This window comes from Centruroides vittatus, unplaced genomic scaffold (assembly GCF_030686945.1).
Source record: "Centruroides vittatus isolate TY-2023 unplaced genomic scaffold, ASM3068694v2 contig_18, whole genome shotgun sequence".
Taxonomy (NCBI): Eukaryota; Metazoa; Arthropoda; class Arachnida; order Scorpiones; family Buthidae; genus Centruroides; species Centruroides vittatus.
This window is the reverse complement of record NW_027121101.1, coordinates 1,925,706-1,938,492: the sequence shown is the minus strand read 5'-3', so window position 1 is coordinate 1,938,492 and position 12,787 is coordinate 1,925,706. Positions and strand designations below refer to the sequence as shown.

Sequence of the window (12,787 nt, the reverse complement as noted above, 5' to 3'; positions counted from 1 at the left end):
TGATTTTTCAGTTACCCTGTTTATACAGGGTAACTGAAATAGTAATAATATTTTTTCATTATTATACATTTTCAAATTTTGAATAAATTTGTTCAAATTTTTTAAATGAAAATAATCAAAAGTCTCTAACTGAATTATTCAGACAAAATTAAACATGTCAGTATTGACTTTTCTACTTAATTAAAATTTTATTAAGTAATTTTTTAGAATTACAGTTATTGCCATTAAGAATGATTGATATGTTTTGTTTCTTTTTTAATAGATCATTAATATTCATTATTGATCATTATCTCATTTATTATTTTTCTTGAAATCAGTTATATGGGTGTATAAAAAATTAACTTTCCCAGTTTATTTATTTATCGACACACATATAGTACTATTAAATGACATGACACTTTTGAAATGATTGTTTGCCCTCTATTTTCCAACATAGTTACCATTCTTGCAGATGTATTTATTCCAGTTCTATGTTTGTACAAAAAAGCACTCAGACCCAATGACTGGTATAGCCAGTGGTGATATTCAGCGGGTTCGCACAGGTTCGGCCGAACCCGTTGTTAAAATTTTCAGTTTTCCGAACCTTGTTAAACACACGGATCATTTCTCAGTGGTTTTGTTTCTTTTAAAAAATATATTAAAATATACGTATTATACTCTGTAATACTACTAAACTAGAGCCTTATACCCCGTTCGCACCGAGCATTTCAATCTAGATTGTGAACAAGGTCGGGGACTGTCTTGGTGCGATCTCTCTCGACCGTTTCAATCTTGACCGAAACGAGGTTTAATCGCGATCGATTCAAGAGAGTTCTTGAAACTAGATCCAGTCATAAGAGAGATTCTACAATCTCACACGCGCGAGATAATACAAGATGGCTGTGGAACACGTGTCGGGCTATGAACAGCGAAATAAAAAGGATATTGTATTTCGAGAGATGATGACATCTGTCTATTATCAGCAGTGCCATTCGGGGTGAAAAATTTCTGCCTAAAAAAGAAAAAGAAAAAAAAAAGGTCGACAGCACTAATACACTATTGTTACCTGGTCTTCGCCCAGGGCTCGTTACGTTCCAAATGCGCCACTGATTATTAGATATATCACAAGAAAAGGTATTGTATTTATTTCTAGCCAAAACTTCCATTTCGTTTGTCGGTGATTGGCAGGGAAAAATTTTCTGCTAGTGAACCCTTTGTTAACCATTTCGAATATCACCACTGGGTATAGCCATTTCTAGACTTCAACTTGCACCTCATCATTTGACTGATAATACTTCAGTGAATACTTCTTGAGTTGTGGAAAAAGTCAGAACTCTGAAGAGGCCCAGTCTAGACTGTAGGAAGGATGAGCTGAAACATCCCACTTCCGCTTCTGTAGCAATATAACTGTCTTTGACGGTGTATGGTCATACAAGAACAATGTCAAGGGTCAGAAGACCTGACATTTTGTGATGAATGGCCTCCTTCAAATTAGCAAATGTTTTCTTAATAAATGTTAGCATTCATTGTGATCTCATTAGAAACTTTATTTTACCATTATTTAAATGCACAGAAACTTACATAAGATCATTTGCCTTTGTGCATCTTTGCACCCTTTTGTATGCATAATCATGTTCAAACTGACTTTACATAAAGAGTTCATGTCAATGTTCTGCAAATGCTTTCCTTCATTTTGCATATAGTTCTGGGATTGGTCTCATACACTTTCCCTTTAAAATCTCTCTAAACATTAGTGATGCAAATTTTGAGAGTCATCTCAGTCTGGCTGATTTTAAGTGGGACACCCTGTATTGCTTTTTGCTGCTGTCAAAATTTTGATAATGATTTTTTTTATAAAGCTTAACAGCTTCACACAAGTAAACCAAGAACTTGAGGTCATATCATATCACATCAAAAATGAACAATTTTTCATAAGAAGTTTTGGCAATAGTATTGGAACATATTGTGGAATGATCCAAATTCATGAATGCTGAGAAAACAATCATTTGACAGACCTAACTTTTATAGCTCTCAACAAACTCTTTGAATTAACAATTTTTTTTTTTTTTTTTTTTCAAGTTAGAGAATTAGAAAGTGAATTTTGGGATTTTATATATATTTTGATAAATACTTTTTAAGAGTCAATTATTATAATTTAATTTTTAGATGTATTATAATTAGAAATAACTAATACTGAACCATTATCAATCTGATACTGATATAATGAGAGTGTTCCTGATGCTGATGAAACATTCCAACATGCAGATGTAGTGATATCAATTTGGTAACAGTTCAGTATTGGTTACATTTCTCATTACAATTTTTATATTAATGAGATGTTTAATTTTAATAAATTATTTTGTAGAAGCTGTTTCTCCTACAGAAAAACAGCGTAAAATTACAAAAGTACAAGAAGTTCTAATGAAGATGAATCAAGATGCAGAAAAAGATCCTAAAAATGTATGTGTCATTCTTACAAAATGTTTTCATGATATAATTTATAATCTTAAAATTATTTTCTAATTTGAATAACAAAATATTTTGTGTGTGTGTAATTACTGTATTTCCTTGATTAAATCCTGGGGAATAAACATGCTGTTAAAAATCTCAGGTTCAAAATCATGAAATATTACACTGTGTGGAGTAATGTAGTTTAGAGTGACAGGTAAAGGGTTTAACTAAAATTCTACCTCTTCAAATTGTCTAGAATCAGACCACTTCATTCCAAGGTTCACATAAACATTTTTTTGAAATGAAATTATAAATATTGTTGAATATTGAACATGGGAAAGTTGTGATCAAGTTCATAAATCAAGAGCTTATCAGCCAAAATGTAATTATAAAAACTCTGTTTCAAATTTGTCATCTCTTTACAAAACAGACAGTGAGTTTGAACCAGAAGATGGTAGTCAAGATCTTGATTCCTACAATGACATCAAAGCAGACATGAATGACAATGTAATAACCAAATTGGAAGATGCTGTATTGGATAAACTATGAAAACACTAATTATTTCAAATGTTGTAGCTATAACCTATAGGTTTTTATAGTTTGGAAAATGTACAAATATTTAAGGCATTTCTTTCAATTTTTACTCATTTCTCTCCTGTTGCAAGGCAATAAACCCATGAATAAAAAGAAATCCCCCGGTCTTCAAATAAATCCCAGGGATATTTATGGTTTAAAAATAAACTGTCTAGAATTTAATCAAGGAAATACTGTATGTATATGTATATATATATATATTATATATATAATTGCAATATAAGTATAATCCAATTCTTTAAATCGAAATTTGTACATTAATACCAAATGAATTTAATTACACATAATTAAAAGTCATTTTGTGTTTTTAATGTATGAATAGATTGGATGGATATTTTCATTCTGTACAAAACTTTCTAAGTTATGTTTTTATTGTTTATAATTGAAGCATTCAATGCCATTATGTTGTAAATGCCAAACTTGTGCAAGTACATAAGGTTGTAAATGCCAAAAACAATTGAAGTTATAAAATGAATGTTTCTACAGCTGAAAAACAGTTTTGAGTACCAAAAACTTAAATTTATTTTGTAAATTATTAAACACAATTTACAAAAGATTCAAACTCAATTTTAACATTAAATACTGACATTAATCTACTGGTGACTGCTTTTTGGCTTTGCCACTGTTGGGCCCACAGTTTTAGTGCTTGGAGTTGGAGTTCAATCTTTATCATTTTTGTGTCATTGACCATATCTTTTATGGTTACTTGTATGATTCAACTCTGTGGTAATGTAATTCCTGCTCTGTTTTTGTTGACATATCACCAATTTTTATTTGTACATCAAGGCAGTCACAAGTTGAGCAAGTTTTCATGCAAGGTCTTTGAAAAGATAGATTGAACTTGGTCAGGAAAATTTCATTGTACCATTGTTGAGTAACTGGGGCTTTGATCCAGAGTACTGTTAACAATATTTCTCAAGGAAGACTCTATACATTCTGCTAACATTGAGATCAGGTGATAAGTACAGTACATTTTATCTGTACTTTTGGCTCAAGCATAATGTCTTTTTCACTTTGAAAATTTGTGATGTGCTCAATTATTTTTTCTGTCCACAACTGCTTTTCAATACATTTGAGCTCGCCTCCTCTTTGATCAATAGATTCCATTTTTCCTTCCAAAATCTTTTCTCCAGTCAACTGAATCCTTCTTGCAGTAACTCCAAATGTATTTAACACAAAGACTTAAGGCAAACTCTTATGTCACTTCTGCTGGAAATAAGCAAATTTCATTAGAAGGAGTGTTGCTTTCCACTCTTGGAAGGATGGTCATACTTCCTGTATCATCTTGGGATGAACAAGTCTTTGAAGATAACTGTGCTGCTTATTGTAGTCAGTCAGATCATAAAATTGTTGGAACAGTTCCCGATGGTAATCCAACCTTCCATTTCTGGAAGCAAAGGCACACTTGCATGTCACCTGTAACATAAACAAAAATATTTGACAAACTTGTAAGAAATACATCTACAAGTTGTACACGCATGCATAGACACAGTGACTTGTACTATTTATTCATATCTTGTAAATGTCAAGTCTAGGCCTATATTTTTGAAGTATTTAGTCTTACTTACCTCTGGTGGATCCTGTCTCAGGTTAACTTTCTGTGATATGAGAGAAATGTATTCTCAGCCACTATTTTTTTGTTTCTTTCGAATGTTCTTCCACTTTTCTGCACATTTCCGTTTTCTTTTAGGTATTTCGCACTTCAAGGAATTCATTTTAGTTTTAGAATAAAATTGTAAAAGACTCACTCCGTTACAAATTCTTTGGAATAACAAAACGATGTAAATATAAGCAATAATTTTTTATGCATCAAAAGTCATGTGATTTGCACTTTGGCACTTAAAACATTGTGGCTTGCTCATAAATTCAACTTCAAAATATAGCCACTTAGTGTGCCACTATCACCAAAATATTTTTTGTAGAAGAGAACATTGCATTTAAAATTCATTTCTTCAATAAAACATAAGGAAGATGGCATTTACAATGTTATGGCATTGCACGCTTCAATTATTAACTTGCATGTTTTGGGACATGCTAATTCTGATAAAATATGAATAATAACAATATTAATGATTACAATAAATGGATTTTACTGTGTTTATTTGTCAAGATAAATTTAAAATAATTGGTTATGAAACTATGTATCCATAAGGCAATACTGTACTATAATGTCTGGATTAGCCTTAAGAAAGTCAATCTGAAATCAGGTATGGGTTATGTGATAAGATAACTTGTGTGTTGATTTTGAAACTTGCAATTTATTATGAAATACTTTAACAATTTTTGCTTTGTCCAAAGTCATAAAGTTCTGCTTTAGAAGTTTTGAAACTCCTGTAATTGTCATTATGATTTTTCCCAAAACCACCAGAGACACCTAGTTCTCACTTATTCATTTTCTATGCATAATTTACTCTTTAATCAATGTTGCTAGACATTCTTAATTGCTTTCTGTTTTGATAGAATAAAATTTAACTCACAAGGGAACTGTCGGAGTGTCATCTAATAGATTTTAATAAAATTTAGTTAATAATTACGTTAAAAGTATACAAACTCTATGACAAATTTCTAGAATTCACTAAAAGTGTTAATCAGAGTTATTAGCAATCAAATGTCGTACTATTTTATAGTGGTTTAACACAAATATGCAAATTTTTAGAAGCGAAAGGGTCGCGGAGGAAGACGGCGATATTACATTTAGAATAAATGCTGGAATTTTCGGAAATGGGAGAAGAATTAATAAAATTAAGTTTAATTACGTTAAAAGTATACAAACTCTATATCAAATTTGTAATGTTTACTAAAAGTGTTAACACGAACATGCAAATTTTTAGTAGTGAAACGGTCGCGGAGGAAGACGGCGCTATTACATTTACGAATGAATTGTAGTTTTCGAAAATGGGAGAATTAAATGTAAATATTCAAAACATTATAGCAGAATTTAAACATTTATGTGATAATGTTTGGCCTACAGAAAATATTTGTAGGCCTAATATTTCAGACGTTGATAAACAGGTAGCCAAACTGCTTTTTAATGCATTTAGCGATATTTTAAGTAGTTATGTAAGTAGAGATAACGAAGAGTTTTGTCAGATGGAAAATAATAATTTGATTATAGATAGGCCTATTTCAGATAATAAAATAACACGTCTGCTTCTAGAGAAAGAAATTGATAACGCAGACACTGACTGCGAATCGGGATATTCAGATGATGAAAAATTCGATGAGAATATAATTTCAACAAAACGAAAAGAAGAAATTCTTAACTCGCATAAGAAACATCCAAAATGGAAATTACACGCATTATAGCGGAAAGGAGCTAAAGAATTAAAACGTTTTAGTGATTTATATAAATGGGAAAAACAATTTAAATCTCGAAAGCATAGAATTGAAACGTTAAAAATCATTAAAGAACATACTAAACAAATGTTTGACAAAGCTCGAGGCAGCTATAAAATTGTTAAAGGAAATCAATTAAAAATATGGGCATTACAGAAATTTCTTCAACTGAATAGTTCAATTAAATTTACAGCTAGTGATTCTTGGGTTGCAAAATTTAAAAAAGAATATAGATTAGTATCTCGAAAGATTACAAAACTTGTAAATAAAACAGAAATAGCGAACGAAAAGGATATTTTAGTAAAAGCTGCGCAATTTCAAACAACAGTAAAAAATTTATTGCCGTCTTATTCGCGTAACTTCATATTCGATACGGATCAGTGTGGTTTTTCATACGAAATGATTTCACCAAGAACACTTTCGTATAAAGGAGAAAAAAACACTATTGGATTTGCACATTCTCCAAGTAATAAAGTTACGCATTCCTACACTGTTCAATATTTAGTTAATGCTAACGGACAAGTTGTAGGTAATGTATTTATTTGCTTACAAGAGGCTCGTGGAACCTTTGGACCTAGAATTCAAGCATCGCTGTTCGATGCCCCAAACGTAACTGTTACAACTAGCTCATCTGGCAAATTATCTACAGCAATTATTACAAACTATGTAAAAGACGTATTATCTCCAAATATAACAGAAAACTCTTTATTAATAATTGACTCGTGGAGTGGACAAACAAATATTAATATTTATAATACAGTATTTCAAACATCTACAAATCGAAATTCGTGCGAAATATTAATTATTCCACCAAAGTGTACGTCTATATGCCAACCTTTAGATGTCGGATTTCATAGACAATTAAAACTTTTAGCTAAAGAAATTTTAAATGCTATACAATTATTCTGTAATGATTCTTCGATGAAATTGTTTTGGACAACTAGAAATGGCATTATAAAATTACATTCGATTCTTCATCATCAATTATCTGCGCCAATATTTAATAATTTGATTAAACATGCACGGTTCGCTTCTGGACTCCTAAATGAAAGGTGTCAATTCTTAAATGTAAAACAAGTTTGTTTTTCTTTTTTAAACACCGACAGTTTAAATTGTGTCGAGAGTAATTGCGAAAATCTTCGATTTGTTAAATGTGCACGATGCCAACAGATTCTTTGTTTATTTTGCTTTGTTGAAAAATATCATGTAAATAGTTGCCCATCTAGTAATTTGTGAATATAATAACTTTTAAATATATCTATTAAAATGTATTTATTTATTACGTTTCGATTGTTTTCTTTATATTTATTCTATCAATACTTTTATATTAAATTTCATTGTTAAACTAGTATATATATCTAATCTTTTATAATATTTATTTGCGTTTCCTTATTGAGTTATTGAGTTTCCTATTTGAGTCATTCCTTCTTCCACTCTGTAAATGTAATACAGTGATACCTCTGTTTTCGTAGTGTTTAATACTAAAAAAATTAAGAAATTAATATAAAATGAGTATAAAAAACCAATACAATGGTCTCCGAAACAGAATCGCCATCTAACTGTTTCTGATTGATCGAAATTAATAATAACTGTTCGGCCTCTTCAATTCTTTGCTGTCTCTGTTTCATTAGCACATTTACGCCTTTCGCTACATTAGCCTCCTTTTTCGCCACAACGAAACTTATCGTGGATGCCGACTTTTCGTACAGTACATGCGACCGATTTCAGCAATCTTAATGCCGGTCACGTATTTTTTAATGATTTCCTTCAACTCGATCGTGTCCCTGGCCTTCTTCGAAGGGCTACTGGCTCTGGAAACTTCCCACGATGGAACTAAAAAGAATGGAAGCGATGGAATTGTTTGGCTAGACGCGCGGAGTAATGCTCATACAGCAAAAAACACCGCCACGATGACTTGTGAGCAGAAAAATGCGTAGGTCGCTCTTTGTTTTCGCAAAATTAGCAACGAGATCATGTGGCACTCCGACGAAATCCGAGGCAAATTTTTTGCACAAAATGACGAAAACCAAAGTCAACAAAAATCGAGATATTACTGTATCTTCCTCCGCGACCCTTTCACTACTAAAAATTTTCATATTTGTGTTAAACTACTATAAAATAGTACGACATTTGATTGCTATTAATCCTGATTAACACTTTTAGTAAACATTACAAATTTGATATAGAGTTTGTATACTTTTAACGTAATTAAACTAAATTTTATTAATTCTTCTCCCATTTCCGAAAATTCCAGCATTTATTCTAAATGTAATATCGCCGTCTTCCTCCGCGACCCTTTCACTTCTAAAAATTTGCATATTTGTGTTAAACCACTATAAAATAGTACGACATTTGATTGCTAATAACTCTGATTAACACTTTTAGTGAATTCTAGAAATTTGTCATAGAGTTTGTATACTTTTAACGTAATTATTAACTAAATTTTATTAAAATCTATTAGATGACACTCCGACAGTTTCCTTGTCAGTAAAGCCATTATTGGCTGAAGATTTTAGGTGATTGAACTTATTCCATGAAAGCTGACAAGTTTACATTAATTCCTTCATTTCCTTTTTTTTTTTTTTTTTTATTTTACTTACTTCATAACTATATATAATTAACTTATAACATGAGTGAAATGAAAGAAATGAGAATAAAGAAAACAATGGTTGAGATGGTATTGCCTAAACTGTGTATTAATAAATGCATTGTTAGAATTTCATGTCACTTCAGAAGTGTGATATATGCACTACTAAAGATTGTGAAAATACTTTTAGTTTCAGTAATTTTTCACGTTAATTCTGTTTTATACATCAAATACAATTAGTAAAATACATGATGATGATGATAGCAATAGTAAAAACTAAAATAAACTCAAAAAAGTTTTTAAAAAATTTTAATGTTGATGGCATTCATTCACATGGTTTATAGAGTTAATCACTCACCTGTTTGTTGTGTAAGCTAAAGTAAGAAAAAAATCAACTGTCAGATTCTAACCAGAAAAACTTCTAAATAGTTATACAGGTACTCCTCACTTATGACTGAGTTCCGTTCCGATGACTACGTCGTTAAGCAAATTGGTAGATACGCGAGGAGCTTGCGCCGGGAATATAGGATCATTGTAAAATTATACAAATTATGCAACAAACTTCAAATTTATTCATAAAAAGACATGCATATGTACATATTATCATTTGTCAGAATGAAACTGACTGAAAAAGTGGATAGCAAGCCTATTACAGTATGCTTAGTGCGCATGTCACTATTCGCCACAAGCTGAGAAAGGGGATTCCCTGAATTGCAGGTCGAAACTCGATTGGTCGTAAGTGCGAGTAGTCGTTAAGCAGATAGGTCGTGAAGTGAGGAGTATCTGTATATCTAAATTTCTGGGAGTTGTGTATAGAGAGATTACCAGAAACTTTATCTTACAGGATACAGTTTTACGCAGAAGTGTGTAATAATATTAGTTAAAGCTTAGGTTGATGTACAGAAAATGAATAGGGAAGAACTAAAGATAGGAAAATTATGATGGCAGATGAATATATCTACAAGGTACAAAGGATTTTTCACATTTTTTAGACACTTGGTAAGTTTAGACAAAAGAAAAGCTATTGAGTTTATAATTGCAATTAAAAATCTACAGATAACCTTCATTGTTAAAATAATCCATACCCATTTTCAGTCTGACTTTCAAACAATGAAATTATGGGATACTGAAATTACATAGATGTGATGTAAATTGTACTTATCTAGTATAAAGTCTTGAGACATGTTTATTTAATATTATTTTTTACTAATTATTTTAGGATTTGGATGAAATGGATCTAGAAGAAGAAAAAAAAAGTCTTATACACAGAGAAATAGATAAATTTAGAGATACATACAAGGTAATTTCTGCAGAACTGATAAATTTCTTTAAAGATATGCCACTTGTTTAAACTATTAAAAGTTATATTTCTTTGAAAATAATATCAGTCATGTATAGTGTTAATTCATCAAATTTTAGAATGATTCAGAAAGTTTGCATTTAGATAAACTTAAAAGTAATACATTGTTTTGGGAATTACTTACTTTGACATAAATAATTTAATAATAAATTTGTTAATGTAATAACATAAAAATAATAATCGTATTTCTGATATAAAATTTACAAGTGGCATATCATTGTTTCATTTTAACAATAACAGTAGTGGAACCTACTGTAATTTAAAAAGTTACTTGGAAAGGGGTATTTGTGGTTTCAGCTGAGGTTGTTATCATTTCCCAAACACCAGGCATATACCTTGAGTTGAGAAAAACAGCAAGCAACAGCAACCATGCTCTCGATCATTGCTGTTTAAGTTTAGTGTATGACCTGGTGAGTATGTAATGTGTATTTTACTCCTCCTACATGAGTATATCTAGCTTGTTTTGTTTTAGTCTTTATATCAGAATCCATTATTGGGTAAAACTGGTAAGTAAATATTTATAAATAATATAAATTTATAACAGTGAATAGGGAATTAGGCTGTAATATTAATATATACTTCTATAAAAATTTCTTAAGTAATAGGTTTTAGCTGTTTCCAAATTTTATATCGATGTATTTCATCTTGCAACATTCAAGTTGTTTCCATTGTGTTAAATCTTGTAAATTTTTATATTTTCATTAAACAATCTATTTTAAGAATGATTTAAAAAATTATATTTAAAAAAATTTATGCACTTGCCTAACAAATAGTGTATAAATTTTTTTTAATCTGATAAATATAGAAATATGAAGCATTGAGCAGTAAAGAGTAAAGTGTACATCAATAATAAATTTGGAATTTCATTTTATCATCTCATAAAATTTCAAAATATATTCTAACAAAAAAGTTTAGTCTTTAAATGTCTATCAGACTGAACCATATTGTGGGTAAGTAAAAAAGTTTTATTTTTAAGTACTGTGATTTTGTGATAAAATGAAAAATGACTGTTAACATTATAATATAGAGATCATTAAATATATGAAATGACTCCAAGAATTGAATTATTGCTTGGAGTTAAAAGTTTAGTCTTGTCTCCATAGTTGCAGCTGTAAGGTAAGTAATATAAATATCATCGAAAACAGCATAAATCATCTCTTGAGGGTGAGTTAAAAAGTTCTTTGTTTTTGTCAGGTTTTTTTTATAATAGATAATATGAAGTGTCAAATTCTTTTCAGTTTCATGGTAAACAGATGTGATGTATATAAATGTTATATTCATATTATGATAATTCCCATACGTTCTGCTACTATGTATAAAAAAAAATCTGTGATGTATTTTAAAAAAATTGGAAATACCTTAGAATTATTTTATAATAATAATTTTGTTAAATTTTGTTTATAATTGAGAAGATTGTTTAAAAATTTTGTGAAATTTCATTTTTTAATAGATGTTGATGAAAGAAAGATAAAATTTACGGTTGTAACTAATTAAATTTACAAAAATCTAGTATATAAATTTAAGAGTTTACTTAAATTGCAATTCTATAATAATTAGATTGTATAATTTAATTTTATTTTGGACAGAATCCAAAGAATGATATTTGGTATATTAACTTTTTATGTATTTTCGTTTTAAATTTAATTCTCTGAGATATTTTAATTTGTGGGACATAATTCCAGTTGTAATACATACTTTTTTTTACAGTAAATTAAATTTTGCACTTTAGGAAAACAAGCAAGCAAACTTTTTACTTTAATCCAGTATAGTGTAGCAATATTTTTTGTTCTTTTGCTGATTTTTAAAGGATAAAATGAAAGTTATGTAAAAATGTAGTTAGTTTCTCCTCCTAAATTTAAGGAAAAATACAAGCATAAACATAATGTTAAGCCAATATTTGGAATAATACATCATACAGTTTTTACTATTAGTATGTATTTAGGAGTCAAGAGTATATTGTAATTATTTAGACCATTTCATTCTTAGAGATCCTTGATCTTTCTCAAATTGCAGAATTTTCCCCCCTATTTTCTGAAATTTTGATTTATTGATTTTACCTGTTTTTAAATATTTATAATTTGCCTCTTATATGTATTGTATATTAAGTTATAATATAATCTTTATAAATCCAAATCTTGAAAAATCTACTAAAAAGTAATTATACTTGAAAAATCTCTAAAAAGTAAAAATGCAAATTCCTAAAACTCGTCAGACAGAAAATCAAAATCATTTCGCAAATTCAATGTCATTTTATTACTTCAGATCAATATTTTTAGAGGTTTACATTCTTGTATAGATAAATTAGTTTTTAAGAACTTATCATACTTAGTTTGAGAAATATTTACTTAAAAAATAATTTTTATAAGACTTTTCATCTAAAGTTACTTTGAAGTTTATGACCTTTCATACAAATAGGCTAAGTGCCTCTTTTTATTTCATTTAATTTAAACACATTTTGTGTGATATTGCTTAAAATTATA

The 12,787-nt window shown here is 29.5% G+C and overlaps 1 protein-coding gene across 4 annotated transcripts in view; it reads left to right on the top strand.

The window, feature by feature from the left end:
- Window positions 1-12,787, top strand: part of LOC136969522 (RNA-binding protein 25) — a 134,260-nt gene that overhangs the window by 85,212 nt on the left and 36,261 nt on the right. For all 4 annotated transcript variants that reach the window (XM_067263704.1, XM_067263703.1, XM_067263705.1 and 1 more), the window contains 2 exons: window positions 2,345-2,439; window positions 10,167-10,247. In XM_067263704.1, the coding sequence (XP_067119805.1) occupies window positions 2,345-2,439; window positions 10,167-10,247 (176 nt within the window). The remainder of the gene's footprint in view (window positions 1-2,344; window positions 2,440-10,166; window positions 10,248-12,787) is intronic.